This window comes from Sarcophilus harrisii, chromosome 5, assembly GCF_902635505.1.
Source record: "Sarcophilus harrisii chromosome 5, mSarHar1.11, whole genome shotgun sequence".
Taxonomy (NCBI): domain Eukaryota; kingdom Metazoa; phylum Chordata; class Mammalia; order Dasyuromorphia; family Dasyuridae; genus Sarcophilus; species Sarcophilus harrisii.
Window position 1 is genome coordinate 38,865,534 of NC_045430.1, and position 22,234 is coordinate 38,887,767.

A 22,234-nucleotide genomic window follows, 5' to 3' on the forward strand; every position below is an offset into this window, starting at 1 on the left:
TATTATTATATATGCTATCTCGAAATAGAAATTTATTGTTACATATTTTGAATCCCTTCTGATGTTTTGCTGGGCACATTTTTTTTTTTTTTTTTATTTTCCTTTTCTTCTTTCTTTTTCTTTTTTTTTTTCCTTCTTTTGATTTTACTTTTAAATTTTAAAATAACAAATAAATAAAAATTGCTTGTTAGTCATCTTTTTAGAAACAGAATAAGCAACATTTGATTATTCTGGAATGACAAAGCATAAGCAAATTTATAAGTGAACTTACATACCAAGAAATTTCAGGAAAGCCAATATGCTAATATATTCTGTAATACACAGTGCTCTCTCATTTGCAATAAGTTGAAATTCCTAGATGGGCCATGTCCAAGTATATTTACCCAAATCCCAATAACATCAATATATTTTGATGAACATAACAAATATCACATCATTTGTCACTTGAGCTAAACAGAATGATAAAAACAATGAATCCATTAAAGTAACTTGTGAGATACACAGATTTTGTTGAAATGACTTCATATGGTAATCTAGACTGGTTCCTATTTATCATCTTTGGGACTTTCTAAACCATATCTTCCTACTCCCTCTATGTGCTTTCTCCATTTGAATTTAAATTCCTTGAGGGCAGGAACTATTTTGATTTTGTTTCTGTATCCCAGCACCTGGCTCAGTGCTTAGCATATGCTTTCATTTCTCTGAGTTGGGATGTGTTCATTTTACTTAACTCACCAAAGCTGATGCCTCTAATGGTTTTGAATAGCTCTAAAACACTTTCTAAATGTAGGCAGTGTCCTGGAAGATCAATGTTTATCTGCGAACCAACAAATTTTCAAAAATGGAATCATACACACACACACACACACACACACTCCTAGGTAATGGAGTTGATTTTCTATATTTAAAGTTTTAGATTTAGGGCATAGCTTTTATGAATTAGAGAGTATGAATCTGCCATTTTGTTTCTATTGCTTTGAAAATACTGGCCAATTAATTCCCTGTGTTTACAGTTTTTATGTTCACTATTTCTTAGTCATGTAAAAGTTTTATAAGAAATCTTTAGTATTCATGGGAATAAATTTCAAAATTTCTGGTTGTGGCTTCAGCCTATGCCCAATTCTAAATTTGTAATCAAAGCCATAAACACTATCTTTACTGGAAAGTCACAGAATGAGGTAGATAAATGGATAAATTGGGCCATCAAATACAAATAGAACCATCATTTGCATGCAGACTTCAAAACACAGGTTTGCTCCAAAATTAAACTTTGAGTTTTGAAAATAAAACACTTCTAAGATGCCAAAAAAAAAAGACAATATTCCAATATTGGAGGGCTGATGGGATGATAAGCATACTAATACATTGTTAATGGAATTATGAAATGGCACAACCATTTTGGAAATTGCATTATTATTTTGGAAATGTAATTGTGTAAATAAGGTGGCTAAAATATCTGTATTATTTGAACTTATGCCCCAAGGAAGCCACTGATAAAACTGAAGTCCTTATATGTACAAAAATACTTTTAGCAGCATTTTTTGAAACAGCAAAGAACTGGAAACAAAGTTGATGTCCATTGAGTGATTAGGGAATAGCTAAACAAAGAGTGGCAAATGAATGCAATGGAATGTTTCCATACTGTAAAAAAAATGATAAATTTAGTGTATACAAAGAAATATGGAAAGATCTACATGAATGAATGCAAAGAGAGTCAGTAAAGACAGGAAAAGAATACGTGCAATGGCCCCAACAATGCAAATGGAAAGAACCACTTCTCCAAATCAAGTAAATGTAGCAAAATAATAAAAATGACGAGATATGAGAAGACAGCCCCACCCCTGCATAGAGGAAGGAGATTCACAGGTGTTATACCTTGCATGTTTTCAGACATTTTTAATGCAATGATTGGTTGTACCGATTTTTGTCCTTTTAATAAACATCTCTAAAAATACTATTTGTCATGTGAGATGGCTCAGGGGAAAACAATTGATATAAAAAGAGAAGACATTCCTCTAGTGACCCAGGTTCACAATCCTGGTGTCAACCTTAGTCTCATCCCACAATCCCAGAGTCATGCAGCCTCTTACCAAATCTTGCTGTTCCTATGCCAACAGCCTCTCAGTTCATCCCTCTGCTTCCAGTCTTCCCCTCTCCCGGCCACCTTCCACACAAGCGCCAAATGATCGTCCTAAAGTAATTATCTGACCATATTACATTGCATTCTACTCAATGAACTCCAAGTGGTTCCCTTTACTTATACATGTCTTTCCACCAAGCTAGCTATATATCTATTTTCTACATGAATGTATTATCTCCTTAATAGAATTTCTTCCTTGAGAATATTGTTTTGTCTTTTGATTTTATAGCCCCAAGACTTAGCACAGTACAGTCAGTCAACAAGCATTTATTAAGAACCTATTAAGTACTAGACACTGAAAACAGCAAGTGTTTAATGAGTGCTGAATGAAAGAATATGGTGACCTCATTTTCTTTGCAAATGCAACACTTCTATATAATATTCTAAGAATAGAGCTGCCACAAATATGGATGGGACTTACTATATATTTTGGGACAATGGTACCTCATGTGATATTCCATATATTTTTCACTAAAAATACAGCATTTCTCCTAAGGAGAAGTATTAAGAGCAATGATGTAGATTTGTCAGAACTCACAATTATAAACACCAGAAATACCCATCAATCTATTTGGAGTCACTAAAGTACAATATTGAAAGTAATTAATATATTTTTTCTCCTGAAAGATGCTGACTGCTTCTCTTTGGGTTTTTTTACTTATTCATTTTTATGACTGATGCCTGCTGTTATTTCCCAATGGGCTTTTGTTTTATGAAATTTTAAAATGTATTGCTTTTGTTTTATTATAGGACAGATGCTGTGCTTTTAGTGAGGTTATTAAGCCTGTTGCTTACCAGATGAGCTCACTCCAGTGCCAAGGGCAGCGAGGCACTTTTTTCAAAGTGGTGTTTATAGAAGGAGTGGTTAACACGGTGCCCTTACCTGCGAGGGGGGCCACGATAGCATTTCAAGCTATCCTTGTGCCTAGAGCCGAGGCACAGAGAGGACTACAACCAAGTAGACAGTCATCAGGAGGGCTTGGAAAACTCCAGTAGCTATTGCTTCATGAAAAGAAACTTTGAGAACGTCAATATGAATCTGAAGAGAAAATACAATTTTATTAAAGGATTTTAATGTACAATGTATTTAGACACCCCACACAGATATGGGGTCCACCAGAGATGGACCTTCTCCTCTTGGTGGGGTCTATTTGTAAGGGGTGGCAGGTGGGACCCATTCCTGAATCTTCTTCCGTGTAGTGGAATAGGGGACATACTGCTCGGGAGTGCCGCTCACATTGAATTTGTGGTTCTTCCAGATGAACTTCCGAGATACAGGAGGGACAATCGTGGGAGGCTCATCAGTCATGCAGTGGAGCCAGCGATGCCTAAGGTTAAGCGTGAACAGAGGTCAGTAAACAAGAGGGACTCAGTCATGGTCAAAGCTTTTAAAAGGAGGTCAATCTGTCTTTTGGGAGGGATCTGACATTAAATCAACATTAAAAACTTCTAATGAAAATGTGGAAAAAAAATGACACAATTCTTATCCTGAAGATTCCTACAATCTACTGGGAGGATATGGCATAGACACAAACTAAAGGACAGCTGGGATAAAGGGGAGAAAGTTAAATATTGTAGGCAAATTTGGAAAGGGAAGTTTTTTCAGCTGGGGCTGGATAGAAGAAGAACACATGACATCTGTAGGGAGAAAAAAAAGTTGCTTGTGGGAGCAAGTGGTAAAGTAGATTAGATTAAGTCCTTGAAGATATTTTTACATCTGTTCCTTCACTTAACTCTAAAAGGTTGGGAGGTTTTAAGACAGTTTTGTAAAACTGTCTTTTTGGGTCTGGGTCTGCTACAATTATATGTGCATGAGAGATGTCACTTGATGGGTTCAGCAACAGGGAAACAGTTCTCCCCAGATGTATGAGAGTCATCAGCAGATGCCAGAAAAGTTCTAAGTCTGAAATTAGTGGCACGGCTGCTTAAGAAGTCCTTTGGCCTTCTCGGGACTACTGTTCCCTGATGGGAAACCACTAATGTCGCACAACAGAAGCTCCACGATACAGGCATTTGTCAATTGGCAGCTTTAGACCCACTGAGAGCTCAAGGTGGGGTCCTGGAGGAGCTCAGAAAGAAAGTGATGATTATAAGAGATAAGAAAAGAGGGCACCTTAGCATGAGAGAAGAACCAGAGGGTATCATTGTGGAAAACAGATCCAAGGTCAGGGAGCAACTCATCCTGCACCGAACACATGGAAAAGAACAATGTGAATAAAAGTGAAGAGCTTGGCTGGAAGCCGACTAGAGTCCTCAAATTCCAGGCCAAAGACTCTGGGTCTCCTGAAGGTCTCTGAGCAGGAGAATGACCTGTGGTCAGATGTATCTGGGCTTTAGGAATGTTTTCTTAGACATTAAGAAGGTAGATAAGGGAAGAGAGAGCCTGGAAGCAGAACAGGAGCTGGGACTGTTAGAAGCATACAAGCAGAGACAATGAGGGGCAGAGCTTGGGGGTGGGAGGGGGAACAGAGAGAAGGGGAATGGGGAGCAAGAAAGGTTATGGAGATAGAAAGGAAGAATCAAGTTCCCGAGAGCTAATGATGGTGAAGAACCCCGCAATAAGTTGTTCGGCTGACATGCAGAACATCACTTGGATACTGAGCCCAGGAGTACCCACAACATCCATCTACTTTTAATGGCCCGTGAAGTTTAGAGCAAAATAGAATCTTCTTTCCTACTTTGTGGCTTCACTTTAAAAAAACCAGTTTTATCATATTAATAAATAAATAAGACCCAGTTACAGTTTCCTTCAAAAATTTCCAGTCATAAAGACTCCAGAGACTAAAAGCTTAATAACTACAATGAGAAGCCAAAGAAGCAGCCAAACTGAAAATTACATGAAACTTAGCGTTCCGGTTGATTATCGTTTGATAGTGCACCACACAAGATGCAATTTGTGTTTTCTGGCTCAGAAGCTAAGCCCTGCCTGTGTCCATGGTACTGGTTAAAAGCATGCATATTTGCAAAAGTACAATGTTTAAGGAAACCACAGGTTTTTCAACATTTTTATTGTTTAAACAAAAGAGATGCAAGACACACTTCTTAAAACTGTTGACTCTCAGTCCTTTCTGAGGCTAAAATTTCTGCATTAAAACATTTGTCATTATACAGAAAAAGATGAATAGTGGCATTTTTTCCATAAAGAATTAAATCATGCATGCAAATAAAGGGCTAAAATGTCTACACCCTTTGACCCAGAGATTCCAATTGAAAGATAAAGATCTTGCTAGGCAAAAGATCACTGACAAAAAGAAACCCTCCATACACACCAAAATATTTATAGCAGCACTTTTTTGTAATGAAAAAGTCTACTGCTGGAAAATAGCTTAACAAACTATGTTAATGTAAGGGAATACTACTGTTCTGTAAGAACAAAGAATGTGATGAGAAAAGTATAAAAAAACTTACATTAACTGATACAAAGGGAAGCAAAGACAAAAAAATGTACATAACATATATGTATATATGTATATGTGTGTATATATTACATATACATAATTATATAAGTAAAAAAGTACAACTACTACAAAACAATCAAGAATGAATGTTGCAAAATAATAAAAAAATAAGCTTGGCTTTAAAAATGAGATATATAAGAAGACATCTCTCCCAATTCCTCTGCAAAGATGGAAGGCACACAGATATGGAGCACTGCATATAATTTTTTTCAATGAAGTAACCAGGTTTTTTGGGAATCTGGGAAGGGGAAAGATATAGGGAGAAATCTAGATGACATGAAACAAAAAAAGGCAATTAACCCACTTAAAAAAAAAAGGGAATTAAATTGTGACACAACTATCTAACTGGGATGTGGATGTTGGAAATTTCCTTTGTAGTTTGGAGTAATAATAAGCTATAGAAATCAAAAGCATCCCGTAGCCCACTTCTTAAAAGTGGGCTATTTTTTATTTTGTCTTTTTTATGCTCAGGGCTGAACAATGCCTGCCAAACAGAGACAAAGAAAGCTTATCCATGAGTATTGATAGAATTCTCTCCTACAGCAGCCACGGCAAGCCTTTATTAGGTCTCTACTACCTCCAGAGGCAACTTGTTCCTAATTTGTCTAACAGTTGGAAAGAATGGACTATACTGGAATTTCACTATAATGAAGAAATTCAAAATAAAGTTCAGAATATCCAGTTATAATTAAAAAAAAAAAACCAACTTTTTTTCCCAGATGAACTATGATCAATTATGCTTTCCAATGGATTAGCAGGCAATTATTCTCATGAATGTGGTTAACATAGAGAACAATACCAGATTATTTTGCCATACTTTCTTTTTCCCCTGACAAAATCAACCATTTCTATAGCTGATTTTTCTTCTTGGAAAGAAAATTGCCTAAATTTCCTGTCTCCTTATGAGCCATAGCTATGGGATGAGTTTCTTCATACTGATCTAGTCCATTTATGCATATGCTATTGTATATAACAATGACTAAGACATAGACAAACAGGGCAAAAAATATGGGATTGAATTACTGATAGAAGCAAAGTGTGCTATAAAAATAAAAATTCTCTTGCTGTTAGCCACTGTCCAAGACTCTGGAGATTTCCATAGAATTTGACCTCCATTCACACTCTAATCTGTCAGCATCATGTATAGCACTTAACTATTCCATGGATCTTCTCATCATTAAACTATACATTAATTAGTCAAAGTCAGTGGAAGGATAAAAGATTTTTTTTTTAAAATGTCAAGTTCTAAATAATATGTCTTATGTTGTAACTAGGAGATATTGCTCTCAATTATAAACACTATTAAAACAAAAGCTGCAAAAAAGAGAATAAGTTGGGTTTTCATTTGTTTACTAACAATACCTGTATAGGTCTGTACAGTTTACAGAGCTTTTATATGCACAATCTCATTTGATCTTCACAGATCAAATGGCAGCTCAAGTGTTCTTTCCTTCAGAAAGCAGCTGTGAAAAGTGGAAAGGAAACAAGATTTGGAGTGGGAAGATCTTGAAGGCCATGACTTCAGTCAAGTGACCTCTCAGTTTGTTTCTTCATCTATAAAAATGAGATTAATAGTTTTCTTCTGTTCCAAAATGTTAGGTGGATCAAAGCAGGAAGAGCTGGAAAAAAGGAGCTGGCATGTGCTGCCTCTTCTATCTCCCCTGGACGAAGGGGTTGTTCCAGCTTCAGCTGAGATGACCTGTGCACCCTGGAGGCAGCTGGGAGAGAGTGCTTCTTCCTTCTCTTTGGGGGCCATATCCCCAGGTAACCATCGAGAAAGCCAGGCTGGAAGCAGACACACCAGCTGGGGCAGGGTAGGGGATGAGAAATGTATCATTCTTAGGGCTCCTGGGCCTACAGGTGGGTCTAACCGGGGAAGAAAATTATGCAGTGCCTCCTTTATTCTGGACACAGTACAACTGTGGGAAGATTTTTTTTAATCCAATAGTTGGGCTTTACATGTAATGGGAATTAAGTGTTACTTTATTATATTCAGTCCATCACTCTATCCTGTCAAGAGCAATCAATCCTCTTTTCAGAACCTAACTCTTCCATGATATGTTAGTTTTCTCCTAGCTTTTTGTCTCTGTAAATTTAATAACCATAACAAGTTTACCCTTGGAAAAAATTCAGCACAAAACAGTCAAGGGCAATCACTGGGGCCATCCACAAGAAAACTCTGTCCAATCTCTCGCCTTTAGGTCTAGTTATTCAAACAGTTCTGAACTGATTTAACCAATCTATCAATTAGCCTAGCCTGTATTTTTCCATCTTTTACAATACTTAAGTCAGAAAATAAATACTTTGCTAAAAACTAAGAATATTAGATCCATGATATTTCCCTGATCTACCTGTCTAACAAACCAGGTTCCCCTCACCACACATATGCTCAAAAAGAAGAGAAAAATTATTGATTCCTGATAGAACCATGAAATCTAGAAAGGTGAACTTCCTAATAATTATGGCAATTATGATTTCACATGTATAATGAGTGTCACACTGTAGTGGGTGAGGAATGGGACGGTAGGGAGGGAAAGAATTTGGAACTCAAAAGTTTAAAAGAAAAAACAAATAAATTTTTAAAAACCCAAATAATTATAATAATCTCAAACTTGAATGGGCTAAGGAGCAGTGCATCACTATACATACACATGCATAAACACACACACATACATATGTAAGTGGCAAAGCAGATAAAGAGCTGGTCACAAAGCTAGAAAAGTTTGCAATGAAGTCCTATTTCTAACATTTAGTAGTAGAATGATCCTGAGAAATAAACTTATCTGACTTCTTGGTGCACTAGGCAACTCTCTAAGAAAGTAAGCTAACCAGTGCTAACCTGCCCTGGTAGCGAGAATTTCCTCACTCAAAGTTCTGAGGCTAGACCAATGACATCACAGGGTTAGTGACCATCCCAAGATCATGATACATCCAGAAGTTCAAGAAGTTTTTTACAAGGTAGAAAGAATTTTCATCTCTTGTCTCTGTAGTGAGCTTTCCACTTCCAACTTTTCTCACAGACTTAGGAAAGAGGACAACCTATTTTAAAAATTTTCACATGCAACAACGTCACGGAGGGAGTTGGGGCACAAGAGAACAAAATCAAGATAAAGTTCAAATCCAAGATGATGATGGAAAACAGAGCTTTGTTTTTGTGATACCTGGGATGGCAAAACCTCTCCATCACCTTTTGTCCTGAATAAATGAAAGGGTAACCCAGAAATCCACTTTCTAAATTTGGAGAAATACACTCCATGAATTCTTTCCATGACTAGTTAAAAGTTTAATCTTATCCAAAAAAGAACATAAGAGATGAGCATTTAAGCAAAGGACAAATAGCTCAATTTGAAGTAGGTCTGTTGAAACAAAAGAAATATAAACAAATCTCATGAAAGTATTTAAGGATTCACAATTAGAATACCACCTGCTTAGAAAATACTGAACTTGACAACATCCTTCCCTTTTTGAACATTATTAAACATAAGTAGCCAAATTATTTTAATTGGTCTCAATCAACATCCCTCCACACATGAAGTTTATATTGCAAGATTTGAATTTAACCCTCACTGGTGAGATCAAAAGGCAGAAACTAAAGATAAATCAGCAGCCAAAGGAAGAAATTCTTTCTGAAGGACCAGAAAGGAAACTATTATGGAATTTTAAAAAATACTCTTATTAAAATGCTTTTTATTGTGCAAAACAACCTCAGAGGCTGCTTCCAAGTTATTTGTCATTTATTTTGAGGACACAAAAAGGTTCTTTTTATTTATAACTCAATTTCACTCCACTCAAACTATCACCAAAAAGGCAAACTCAGACCTCCCATTATTCCTTCTAAAAAAATCAGATGCTTTAATAATAGCAAGGCACAAAGGAAGAAAAGAGCTGTGTATATGGAAAAGTTCTCAACATCTATTCCATTGCACAGTATGATTCGCTAAGGTTTTGTCAGAAAGGTTTCAAAATGTGTTTTTATCTAGAAGACTTCAAATTTTTCCATGAGTAATTGTGCCCAGCATGTACTACAACTCTGATAAATTATGAAAAGGAAAAAGAGTTCACAGTGGTGGAATACTTCCTCATTCACCACCAGTTATCAAACAGACTTATCTTCAAAGTCCAAGTTTGGAATTTTCCAAAAATTAAGTTACATAAGCTGAAAGCATCAGCGTAAACTGACATGCTTTTGAAAAAAAGTGAAATCTAAGAAATGAATACTGCATAAGAATTAGCAAAATAATTTAGCAAGGATAACTAAAACAACTCTGTCAGCTGGTTGCAAATTATTTTTGTATGAAAGACAGATTATAAATTAGCAAGAGTAACACTTTGTAATATAAGAGAATCTACTTCAAAATATGCCTGGTAGACATTTGAACGAAATCTTAATATTCATACACTTTGGAACAGAAATTCAAGAGAATTCTATTTGACACCAAGTTGGCAACACATTGTTTCAAACAATTTCTGAATGAGCTTCTTGGAAATCTGCAACTGGGGCCATGCTGAGGAACAGGTTATATTATAAAAATGAGAAAGTCAGTGGTAAATTCAACCCAGAATTTATGCCAGACTGGAGAGAAACTGACAAATGAATGAATGGCAAAAGCAAATAAGTAATAGTTCCAAATTAAATTAGCTGTAGGTGACTATAGACATAGACACAGACAGACACACAATTCAAGGCCTCAAAATTCCACTTAAAGCACATCTTTTCTAAGAGTCTTGTCCAACAAAGTGAAAAATATTTTGAAATCTCTGCTTAATACCTGCTAGATTTGGAGGGAGAGGCCTTGACAAATCCCTACCTGCCCATCATTACCTGTGTGTGGCCTGTTTCCTCGGTTATAATCTGAGGTGTTTAAATCAAATGATCAGGGTCCTCTTTCAACTGTAAATCTATGATTATGATGTTTCCTTTAAAAAGCATATACATATCCTGACAACCTTTATATTATATATTTACCACCTAAAGTGACCTTCCTCTTCTCTCTTCTTTCTGTCTCCTAAGGGGATTCCATCCATCCATCCTCAGTTAAATTCAAACTTCCTCCAGGAAACCTCTCCAACCATCTGAGCACCCTGATCTCTTCCTCCTACTTTGAAAGACTACAATCTATCTGGGCTAATCACTAAGCACTTAATTATATAATTAAAATTATATATAAATCTGTAACATGTGCATCTTACAATCACATACACCCTTTATAATATGATGCAATTTGCTCTATATATTTAGCTTTACATCTTTCTCCAGGTACACAGTAAATTCCTAATAGGCAGGGGCTTGCATCTTCCATATTTGTGAATTCTTAATGAGAAGTAGCCTGACCTAGTGGAGTATGCTGGATCAGGAACTGGGGTTCAGTCCAGCTTCAGGTGCTTGCTAAATGTGTGATTATGAACAATGGAATTAAACTCTGAGCCCTCCATTTTCTTATCTGTAGAATGGGGTCAACAGCACCTACCTATTTTTAAGTGCCAAATATTAAACACAAAATGAGAGGGAAAAAATCTCCATGGATAAGCTCTATGAAACATTCTTCTGTTAGAATAGAGGTTCTTAATCTGGGTTGCTGGGATTCTTTGTGCAGGAGATCTATGAATCTTTTACTTTCACTACTCTCTAACTGAAATTTTGCATACCCTTCCACTATGAATATGGGAACACTCAGAGCACCAAAGCAGTCCATGATGCAACAAAGAGTAAGTACTTCTGTCCAGAGTGTTTCCAGAAGGTAATTTTGGAGAAGTAAAATTCTGGGATTCTTAATTGCCATGTTACCTATAAAAGTCAATCATTTCTGGCTGCTCTTGGAATATGTTATAATCCCTTATACTGGATTACTCTTGTAGGAAGAATTGCCTTGCCATAATATGTCAGTTACAACAGGAGACAAGCAAGATGCTCAATATCCTACATAGGTTTGATATTAATCTAAAAGTTTTCCTCAGCCTAGATTATATATTGCTGTAATTCTGCCAATGGCACAAAGATAAAAAACAAAAGATCTCTGCTACAGGTTTGAGAGAAGAGACCAGTGATTTGAAAGTAAAACGAAGATGCCACCATGTGGAGACAAGCTCTGCACTGGGAAAAACACAGGGACCACCTGATCTTGGCTGTTCCAAGCACTTCCAATTACAAAAAGTGGGGCTTCGATGTGCTTAGTTCTAAATCACTGACTAATGCCACAAAAGTCTTGTTTTACTGTTTCAGTAAGTCCAGAAGGGATTATGACTTCTTCAATGCCATACCATTCAAGCCTCATTTCTGGCTCTGCCAAAGTGCCACATCTGGGTCCTGAGCTGGACTCTGGGTTCACACAGAAGACCAGCCTACAAGGCTGAGTCTCGCCACAACAGATTAAATGATCGGGCCACATCAACTCCTTAAATTATATACTAAGGAACAGAGAGATTTGTATAGGTAGAAATGCCCAAATATAATTATACATATAAAGTACTTCAGTACTTTAAATTCATTTAATATTGAGAACAGACTTCTTACTGATTTTTCCCAGTGTTTTTCATCTTGTCACATTCCATGTAACTCAGAGGTTATGAACCCTTTTTTGTGACATGGATCCTGGGGGAATGACCCCTTCTCAGAATCATGATTTTAAATAATTGAAAGAAGTATTAAATTTCAGTTAGAGATTAGTGAAAATCTCTTTTTGTTGTTGTTTGCTTACATTTTGTTCCTTTTTGATCTGATTCTTCTTGTGCAGCATGATGATTGTGGAAATATGTATAGAAGAATTTTACATGTTTAACATATGGTGCATTACTTGCCGTCTGGGGAAGATGGGTGGGAGAAAGGAAGGGAAAAAAATTTGGAATACAAGGTTTTTCAAGGACTAATGTTGAAAATTATCTATAAATATGCTTTGAAAATAAGAAGCTTTAATAATAAAAAAAAATAATGAAAAAGGAGATTAGTGAAAATAAAAATGTCATTTACTTCCCATCCCAAATTCACAGACCTCAGGTTAAGAAATACTGATCTAGAATATAAATCGCTGATGAAATACTGTGATGTTTCACATATAACTGATTCAGACGCTTAACAAAGGATGCAAGCTAAAGGGCTCCTGTCTTGCAGTTTGAAAGACAACTTAAATCAATGGCTTTAAAAAAATTGATAAATGATCAATTGACACCCTTTTGTCAATGTACTAATTGTCAGGCACTGGTGAGGAGTCCCTGCTACAAAGAAGCTCACTCTATCCAGATTTGTCAACTAATACGAGATACAAAGAGCAAAAATAAATGGAGGTGGGGAGACCTCAGGGAGGAGGTAATACAAGCAGGAGTGAAGAGAGGGGAGTGATTTAGAAAGAGTTTATGGAGCAATGCCCTTCCAAGTCAAAAACACTAGAAAGAGAATGTTGCGCCTGAGAACTCAATGAATTGAACAGTTGGAGAGTTGAAGGAGACTCTGAAGTGTCAAGCCTAGACTGAGGCCATCAAGTGAAATAGCAAAACTCAGAGAGCAGGCTTCCCTGGGTGAAGTTGCAGATAACTGGCTCAGCTTTGGGCTGAGCAGAAAAGTCTCAAAGAGATGCAGAGAAATAAGCTTGTATGAGTAGTATGGAAGGAATCAAGAGGAAGAGGTACAGGGAAAAATGAGACCATGAATCCCTCTGGGCCCTTCTGTCAATGGTTCTAGGTACAGGAGGAAGGACAGCATGCAGACAGAGGATCACTGTGGGTCTCAGATATTAACAGCCAACATTAGGCATTCCATTCAATGGGAAGATGAGTTTAAATCTTCAAAGAGTATAAGCTTCAAGGAAAAATTAAGATCATTTTATTCAGTGCAAAACTGACAAAGTATCATCAATATAAAGAATAAGTAAAAGAAGTTGTTAAAAACAAAAGGCAAAAAAGGAAAACACAATCTGGGATTCAACGATGTTCTAGCTCTGAGAATGTCTACATCACAGAGAAAAAAGTCAGCCACTAGCCAATCGAGTAAGAGGTAAAATTTAAGAATATTTGTGCATATGTCAAAAGGTAGAAAAACATCTGGGTAACCAAGCTGTGGTCACTGCTGTCTAGGACCTTCAGGCACTCTCTTAGCTTCTTCTACTAACTCAACAATACCATCCTATCAGTGGCCAATAGCTATTTGGTCCCTAGGTATTTATTAATCACTTGTGTGCACAGACCACAAACAGGGAGAGCGTCCCCTCCTCCTTTCCTACATCTCCTTGTCCTATGTATACAACAGGCTGACATCCCTGCTTATGGGCTCCCAGAGCTGCAATGGTTCTTTCCATTTCACCATATTGCTTCTTTTGGTCAATAAAGTCAGTATAAAATCTCAGCAGAATAAATAAGCATGCACACATAACCTATTAATAAAATATGCCTCTACTTTACCATTCAGGGGGCACCATGCTTCCATCCACATCCCAGAAGGTATTTTTGCCATTCATTTCAGTGGTGTAGATAACCCATCGGTGTCGGCCTGGGTGGAAAGAAACAATAACATTGGACAGATCTGAGGGTAAGAGAATAATAACAAGGATGCTTCTAAGAAATCAAAGAAGATAAACAAGTCTTATAATGCCAAATATACTTACTATTGTCTTAGAAGAGATCTGTACCTAAGGAACACTATAGCTATTGTTTTAGTAAGACCAGCCCACAGACTCTGAGCACTTTGATCATGAGCATCTGCTAAAGGAAGCCTGCTCCTAACACCTCACCCCTTTTTCTCCCTTTCTTACAGCCCTTAGCTTCTGAAGGTTAAGAGCAGAAGACAAGGTCTGTTTCCTTGGTCAGGCTCACAGAGGTGAGAGCAGAAAGTACTCACCCCTTGCTGGGTCTATTTAGCAGAAACAGCCCCAAACCCAATTCAAATAGCACATTCTTTCCTATAGAACTGATGCTAAAATGGATAATCAGACTCCCAGGGTGGCATCCTAAAAGTCTTTTAGTATAAACAGTAAAACTATATTATAGGCAAGTTTTTTAGACTCCCCGAGGGTCAGTTTTCTCATCTGTAAAATAAGATAAAAACACCTTTAATTTACTGGGTTACTATAAGGACCAATGCGATGTAAAGGTCCTCTATAAGCTAGAAATTGTCACACAAATAAAACCGATAATGAATAAGAGGACAATGATAAGCAAGCATACTTTTCATCATGCACTATTTGGCTTATATGAAATTTACATATTGGACATAAATTTTAAAAGTGTAGGTCCATAAAAATTCTAACACCTCATATTGTGCTAATTTTAATTTCTAAATCTCCTTACCAGATATTTCACTTACCAAAAAACTGTTTGTTGTCTTCATAATATTTATTTCCATATTTGTCCTCCCCTACTAATGTGCCAACCCTCACATCGTTTACCCTGCAAATTCCCAAAAAGAAACATTTTAAGTTATGTGCGATTCTTTGTGCAAAGCGAAGTCAAACTTGATGCTTCATTTTTTTTTCTTAATATCCTTCCTAATTACATGTTAAAACAATTTTAAACTTTTCTTTTTAAAGTTCTGAGTTCCAAATTCTATCCCTTTCTCTTTGAAACGGCAAGTAACCAGATATAGGGTATACATATGCAATCATGTAAAACATTTCTATTAGTCATTTTGTAAAAAAAAGTGAAAAATAGCATGCTTCAGTCTGTATTCAAACAATATCAGTTCTTTCTAAAAGCAAATAGTATCCTTCATCATAAGTCCTTTGAGATTGTCTTAGATACTGTCAATCACGAGGGCTCATGGAAAATTATGTCAAAATTTGGTTGCCCAGAATTCATCAGAATAGTACATCAATTACATAATGGCATGCCTGTCTGGGTTCTGGATGATAGACAGTGGAATGAAACAAGGCTGTGTGCTTGCTCCCATACTTTTTTTTAACATGATTTTTTCAGCCATGTTGTCAAACACCTTCAATAAGGACAAACATGGAATCAAAATCAGCTACTACACTGAGGATCAGTTCTTCAACTTGAAAAGATTACAACCCAAAACTAAAGCAGAGGGAGTATTGGTGAATTATTTTTTGCTGAGAATAATTAGCTAAGTCATTCACAATTCTTCATTGAACAATACTGTTGTTACTGTGTACAGTGTTCTGGTTCTGCTCATTTCACTTTGAATTAATTCATTTAAGTCTTTCCAGAGTTTTCTAAAATAATTCTGCTTGTCATTATAGTACAATAATATTTAAGGAATATTCACTGGCAATTAGGGCACAGTAATATTTCTTAATCTATGATTTTCAAACAATAAGAGAGTACTCATTAGAGCACCATCATGTAGAACATGTAAAATTTCAACAATTTTTGCAAGCCTGGAATCACTGGCTACTAAGAAATACCAGCTGATTAGGTTAAGCATACACAACAGATCAGCCAGCCACAAGAAGAAAAAAGGAAGAAGTAGAAAAGGCCCAGCTCCATGAGGCAGGAGGTCTGGGGTTAAGCCTAATTGCCTCAAACTACCTGTGACAATTATTTACCTTTCCTAGACTCCAGAAAAAGAGGTCATTGGCAAGATAATAGCATTTAGGGGAAGCTAGGTGGCACAGACATGAGCGTGAGTATTGTGCGCGCGCGCGCGCGTGTGTGTGTGTGTGTGTGTGTGTGTGTGTGTATAACTCTTGGAGGGAGAGGGAGGAGAAATGCTGAGGCAATGCATAAAGATATGAAAAACAAGAATCAATACATTTTTTTTAAAATCAAAGGAGTGGCTGGAATGCAAGAATTTATTTTTTAAATAATTAAACTTTATTTTAACATTCTTTTTTTAAATTTTGAGTTCCAAATCATCTCTCTTTATCTAGTCTCTTCCCAGCATTGAGCACTGAATACAGCACCAGCCCTGAAGTCAGGGAGACCTAATCTGACCTTAACACCTCCTAGCTGTGTGACCCTGGGAAAGTCACTTAACCCCAACTGTCTCAGCAAAAAAAAAAAAAAAAAAAAAAAAAAAAAAAAAAAAAAAAAGATAGAGCAAGAACCTCAGAGATACAACCAATATTAAATGCCAAGGATGGACAGGACTTGATTTCTGTGACTCAAAAACCAAACCAGCTTATGACTGAAGAGAGAAAATCATATTGTTTCCAGGTTAAATGAATATTTTCACCACCAGTTCTCAGGGATGGTCACCTTATGTCAAAGGGGGATGGCTTCAGTGTTGGTGGAGATAGTCGCTACATAGATGAATTCAGTAATTCAACAAATCAATTAAACTCATCAAGTGTTTATTAAAAGCTTATGTACAGGTTTTGCATGAAGTTCTGGCGATCCAAGAGAAAAAGAAGAAATCCTTGCCCTCAAGGAGCTTATGTTCTAATTAGAGGAAAAAAAATATGCAGAATACTATGCAGCAGGAGAGAGGGATAAGATACAATCTCTAAATTCAAGATGCTCTTGTTCAGAGATGAAACCTGATACATAGAGAAGACCTGATAGATAAATTCCAAGGAAATGTTTTAATATCACTGAATATTCATGACCTTTGGATGCCACCTCTCATGCATCTAAATAAATGATGCTGGCAAAACAAAGTGACTGTCTCACAGTGCCACGTGGCAGTAAATACAGCATTCAAACCCAGGTCCTCAGATCCCACATCCTGGGCTCTAAGATATCACAGCTGCCCATGGCACTGATTTTAAGTATATGCCTCTCACCATTCCCAAATGACACAGCATTTCCAAAGACAATTTGACCTTAAGTCTATAGCAAGTTTTCCCAGAATGGCACACCAGCTACAGGACTAGAAGAGACCACTGAATCTAAAACCCACATTTTACAAAAAAGAAAATGGAAGGCCAAAGCCTGGTGGAGGTAAACAGCAGAGATCAGTTTCACACACAGTGCTCAGACTCAGTGGCCATCTAGTCATACTCCTGGCATGAGACAAGAGTGAGGAAGCTGGTAGCCTAAAAGAATCATTGAGAGGGATGTTAATATTCAGAGCTGAAAGAAACTTTTGAGATAAGCCAATAGTATAATTACATCAACTGTGGCTTACAAAGCAGTCACTTGAAGATAAATGCTCTTATCTGTTGCTCTCTTGACATAGTATTAAATCAAATAATAATGTTAAAGTATGCCTATTAACTCATCCTGTTCATTCTACAGAAAAAAAAAGAATTGGAAGAAATATAGATGCCCATCAAGTGGGACACAGCTAATCAATAGGTGGCAAATAAATATAATTATGGCGTATTACTGATCAATGAGACATGATGAATGTGATGACTACAGAGAAGTATGAAATGCTCTACATGAACTGATGTAGAGTGAAATAAGCATAGCCAAGAAAACAAGATCCACAATGTGTGCAACAATATAAATGAAAATGAAAAGACATCTAAAAATCAGGTGAAGATAGTAAAATCATAAAGATGAAGCAGAGATCAAAAGGAGATTTTAATGGACAACTTAATCCAACCTTTCACTGTGAGAGAGGTGAAGAAGTGTTACATTTCAGACTTTTGTTTTCAGACACTCTCTCTACCCCTCCCTACACACACGCGCGCGCGCGCGTGTGTGTGTGTGTGTGTGTGTGTGTGTGTGATAACTCTAGGAGGGAGGGGGGGGAGATGCTGAGGCAATGCATAAAGATATGAAAAACAAGAATTAAAACAAATTTTTTTTTTTTAAAATCAAAGGAGTGACTGGAATGCAAGAATTTATTTTTTAAATAATTAAATTTATTTTAACATTCTTTTTTTAAATTTTGGGTTCCAAATTATCTTCCTTTATCTAGTCTTTTCCCAGCATTGGGAAAGCAAGCAATGTATCAATTATAGAAATGAAGTCACACAAAATATATTTCCATATTAGGCATGGAGCCAAAAAATGGCAAGAGAAAATGTTTTAAAAAATTATATTTTTAATTTGCATTCAGGATCTATCAGTTCTCTTTCTCTCTTTGGAGGTGGACAGAATTTTTCATCATACATTCTTTAGAAATGTCTTGATGAGGGTAATTAAGTTTTTCCTGGCTGATCATCATTATAACATTGCTGTTATTGTGTATAATGATCTGGTTCTGCTCTCTTCACTTCGTAACAATTCATCTAAGTCTTCCTAGTTTCTTCTGCAACCATTTGCCTCATCACTTCATAAGCACAATAGTTAAAACCAAAAATTTCAGATCTACTAACAACTACCCCACAGGCTATGATGAATTACAAATAAAATATAATATTAAAAAAGATGATGGTATCTCCATTTCCTTAGGCTTTTAAGGTTTGCAATGCACTAGACATACATTACCTCATTTGATTTCCCCAACAACACTATGAAGTAGGTACTGTTTCAGATTTATTTACCACAAACATTACATTGATATTGTTCATGTTTTACATTCTCAAAGTTTTCCCAGGATCTCTCTCTCTCTCTCATTCTTCCTTCCAGAGAGTCATTCTATAAAACAATTGCTATTTTTTTTTTTAAAAACTAAAAGGCTAAAAGAGATTTAATGACTTGCCTTAGGTCACACAACGAACACATGTCTAAAGCTGAATTGGAACCTGAGTCTTATTGACTTCCAGTTCTATATTTAATATTCAGAATAATATATGTTAAGTGTTTTATAAAACTAAAAGCACTAGAAAAATGTCAGTCACTTTTACTAATGTATTATGTATGATACGACATGTATAATGCTACAGATGTAATTATATAACTCTATATATGTTTCTGTATGTGTATATATGTCATCCATGTAGAAAATCAAAATTTTAACTCAGATCATATATATTGTACTGGTTTTCAAGAAATTATAATACATGCTCAATAGGGTTTTAGAAATCTATTTTACCCTGCAGGAAAATAGGAAAGAATGGAAAATATGAGGAGGCGAAATAGAAGACATTGGAGGAGGGAGTGATCAGTACCAAAACACTTTTGAGGGACAGGATGAAAGAAGAGAATAAACATGGGGAGAATTACCTGAATTTGCAATACTAACTGTAAAAAGAATTTTGAAGCAAGTCTCTTTGACAAGGCCTATTTCTCAAACATAGAAGGAACTGAGTCAAATTTATAAAAAATAAGAGCCATGCCCCAATTGATAAATGATCAAAACATATGATGTGTGCCCAAAGGGCTATAAATCCCTTTGATCTAACAACATCACTACTTGGCATGAATACGAAAAGAGATAAAAAGAAAAGGAAAATGATCTATATGTACAAAAATATTCAGGACAAAAATAAAATTTGATAATTGAGGGGATGAACATCAATTGGGGAATGGTTCAATAAACTATGGTATGTGTTTGTGATGGAATTATTATTTTATGGGAAATGATGAGCAGGATTGTTCTCAGGAAAAAAAAAAAATCACAAACCTGGAAAGTCCTCCATGAACTCAAGCAAAGTGAAATTACTGTATACAAAGTAATAGCAATGTTCTGGGAAGATCAGCTGTGAATGACTTTAATATTCTTAGTAGTCCAATCATCCACAACTACTCTGAAGGATTTATGATGAAAAATCCTATTCATACCCAGAGAAGGAACTGATTGTGTCTGAATACAGATTGAAGCATTCTCTCTTAATTTTTAACTTAAATTTTCTTGAGGATTTTTATTTTCATTAGGGTAGGAGAGCTATGTTTCTTTCACAACTTGACTTTTATGGAAATGTTTCGCTTAACTTTCTTAATTGTGGGTGGGGATAAGGAAGAGAATTTAGAATTCAAAAATTTTAAAGACAAATGTAAAAAAAATTAAGTTCTGAATGTAACTGGGGGGGAATAGTAAATGAAGAATTAAATAAATTATCAAGGAAATGATATAGCATTTAAATACTGGTTCTTACACTATTTGAGGAAATCTCTGGGCCTCAGTTTCCTCACCTATATAAATGGGCCATATTAGATGGCTTCTGAGGTTCCTTTAAAGACATAATTCTGCTTGCCCTCTGGGGGAGGGGGTGGAGAGTGGGAGGGAAAAATCGGAACAGAAGTGAGTGCAAGGGATAATGTTGTAAAAAAAACTACCCAGGTGTGGGTTCTGTCAATAAAAGGTTACTATATTAAAAAAAAAAAAAAAAAAAAAAAAGACATAATTCCAGGATTCAAGGATACTGCTTATGTGTCCATTTCAGTCCTACCCAGCTCTCTCTAACCCCATTTGGGGTTTCCTATGCTGGATACTAGAGTGGTTGCCATTTCCTGCTCCAGCTCAGATGACAGCCAAACAGTGGCTTGCCCAGGGTTAGTTACCCCGCTAAAACAGTCTGAAACTGGACTTGAATTCAGGTCTTCCAAACGTCGGGCCAGCAGCACTATTGAGCCACTTCACTGCCCTCACTACTTGTGTAACATTGGGAAAGTGACTCAATCTCTCCTGACCTCAGTTTCCTCATCTGTAAAAGGGGATTGTTGTGAGGAACCTTCTTTGCCTCCTGCTTCCCCTTCCCCACCCCCTCCCCAACTTCCCGAGTCACCTCCGTGCCTCAGTTTCCGTAGCTGTATGATGGGCCCGAGGCCCCACCCCCACCCCGGGCCTCAGTTTCGCCCTCTGTAGGCCTGAGGGAGGTGATTGTCGCCCGTCCTCCCGCCGTGCCCTTGACTTCCGGGACGCCCCAAGGTGACCCTGGCCCCGGGCACCGGGCCCCGGTGCAGCCCCGCTCTCACCTGAAGAACTGGCGCAAGTAGCCAATGACGCCTCCGTGGCCTCTGAGCTGGCCGATCCCCCGGCCCAGCACCCGCAGGTACTCCATGCAGCACCCCGCGCCGCCGCCGCCGCCGCCGCCGCCGCCTCACCGGAAGTCACGGTACACTCGGGGGGGAAAAAGCCCGGCCGGAAACCGCCGCTCTGGTCCCTGCGGTTCCGTCAGAAGTTTCCCTGCCCCGCCTCCAGACCCACAGGTAGGCGCGAGCCGGGGCACAGGCTCCACCCCTCTTCTCTAAGCTCCTCCCCTCGCTTGAGGCCACTCTGCTTGACACTGGCTGGTTTACACCTAGCAGGGAGAGGGACCTCAGAGTCCATTTCTCTTGTTTTCCAGATGAGAAAACTGAGGCCCAAGGAAGTTCAAGTTCATAATCAAGTAAGATAGACTCTTGGAGCAGAGATTTAGAAGGAAAAAGGAACGTCATCTAACCCCGTCATTTTCCCGAAAAGCAAACCGAGATCCCCAGAATAGTCACCACCTAGCCTTTGGAGCCAGGTCATAAAAACACGGCGAAGACTGAGCTGCACCTGGATGTTTTACTTCCCAGGAAATTGAATTTCAGGGAAGTTAACTTGCTCAAAGTTACCTATGTAGCACAAACCAAATCCGAGCCTGGCTTCTCCAGCCCCGAATCCGGCGCACTTTCTAAGTGTGTAGCAATGTGGTTTACATTGTAACAAATGAATACGTGTGCGCAGGTTAATGTGAAGTCACTTTGTTGCAATGCAGAGATCTCTCCAAGCGCTTTTGAATCCCAGACCTATTTGCTACTGAACATGGGCAATATTATTACTGATGGGCAATTACTTTTATTAATAGTAATAATTTTAAAGACAAATGTAAAAAAAAATTTAGTTTTGAACGTAACTGGGGGAAATATTAAATGAAGAATTAAATAAATTATCAAGGAAATGATAAAGCATTTAAATATTAGTTCTTACACTATTTGAGGAAGTCTCTGGGAC

General features: G+C 37.3%; 1 protein-coding gene across 1 annotated transcript; it reads right to left on the bottom strand.

The window, feature by feature from the left end:
• Window positions 1-3,174: 3,174 nt before the first annotated feature.
• Window positions 3,175-21,395, bottom strand: NDUFA12 (NADH:ubiquinone oxidoreductase subunit A12). The gene is made up of 4 exons (XM_031937912.1): window positions 21,232-21,395; window positions 14,888-14,970; window positions 13,987-14,074; window positions 3,175-3,468 (listed from the first exon to the last, which is right to left on the bottom strand). Exons 1-4 carry the CDS (start codon window positions 21,315-21,317, stop codon window positions 3,288-3,290), a joined length of 438 nt encoding a protein of 145 aa, XP_031793772.1. The 5' UTR covers window positions 21,318-21,395; the 3' UTR covers window positions 3,175-3,287.
• Window positions 21,396-22,234: the final 839 nt, after the last annotated feature.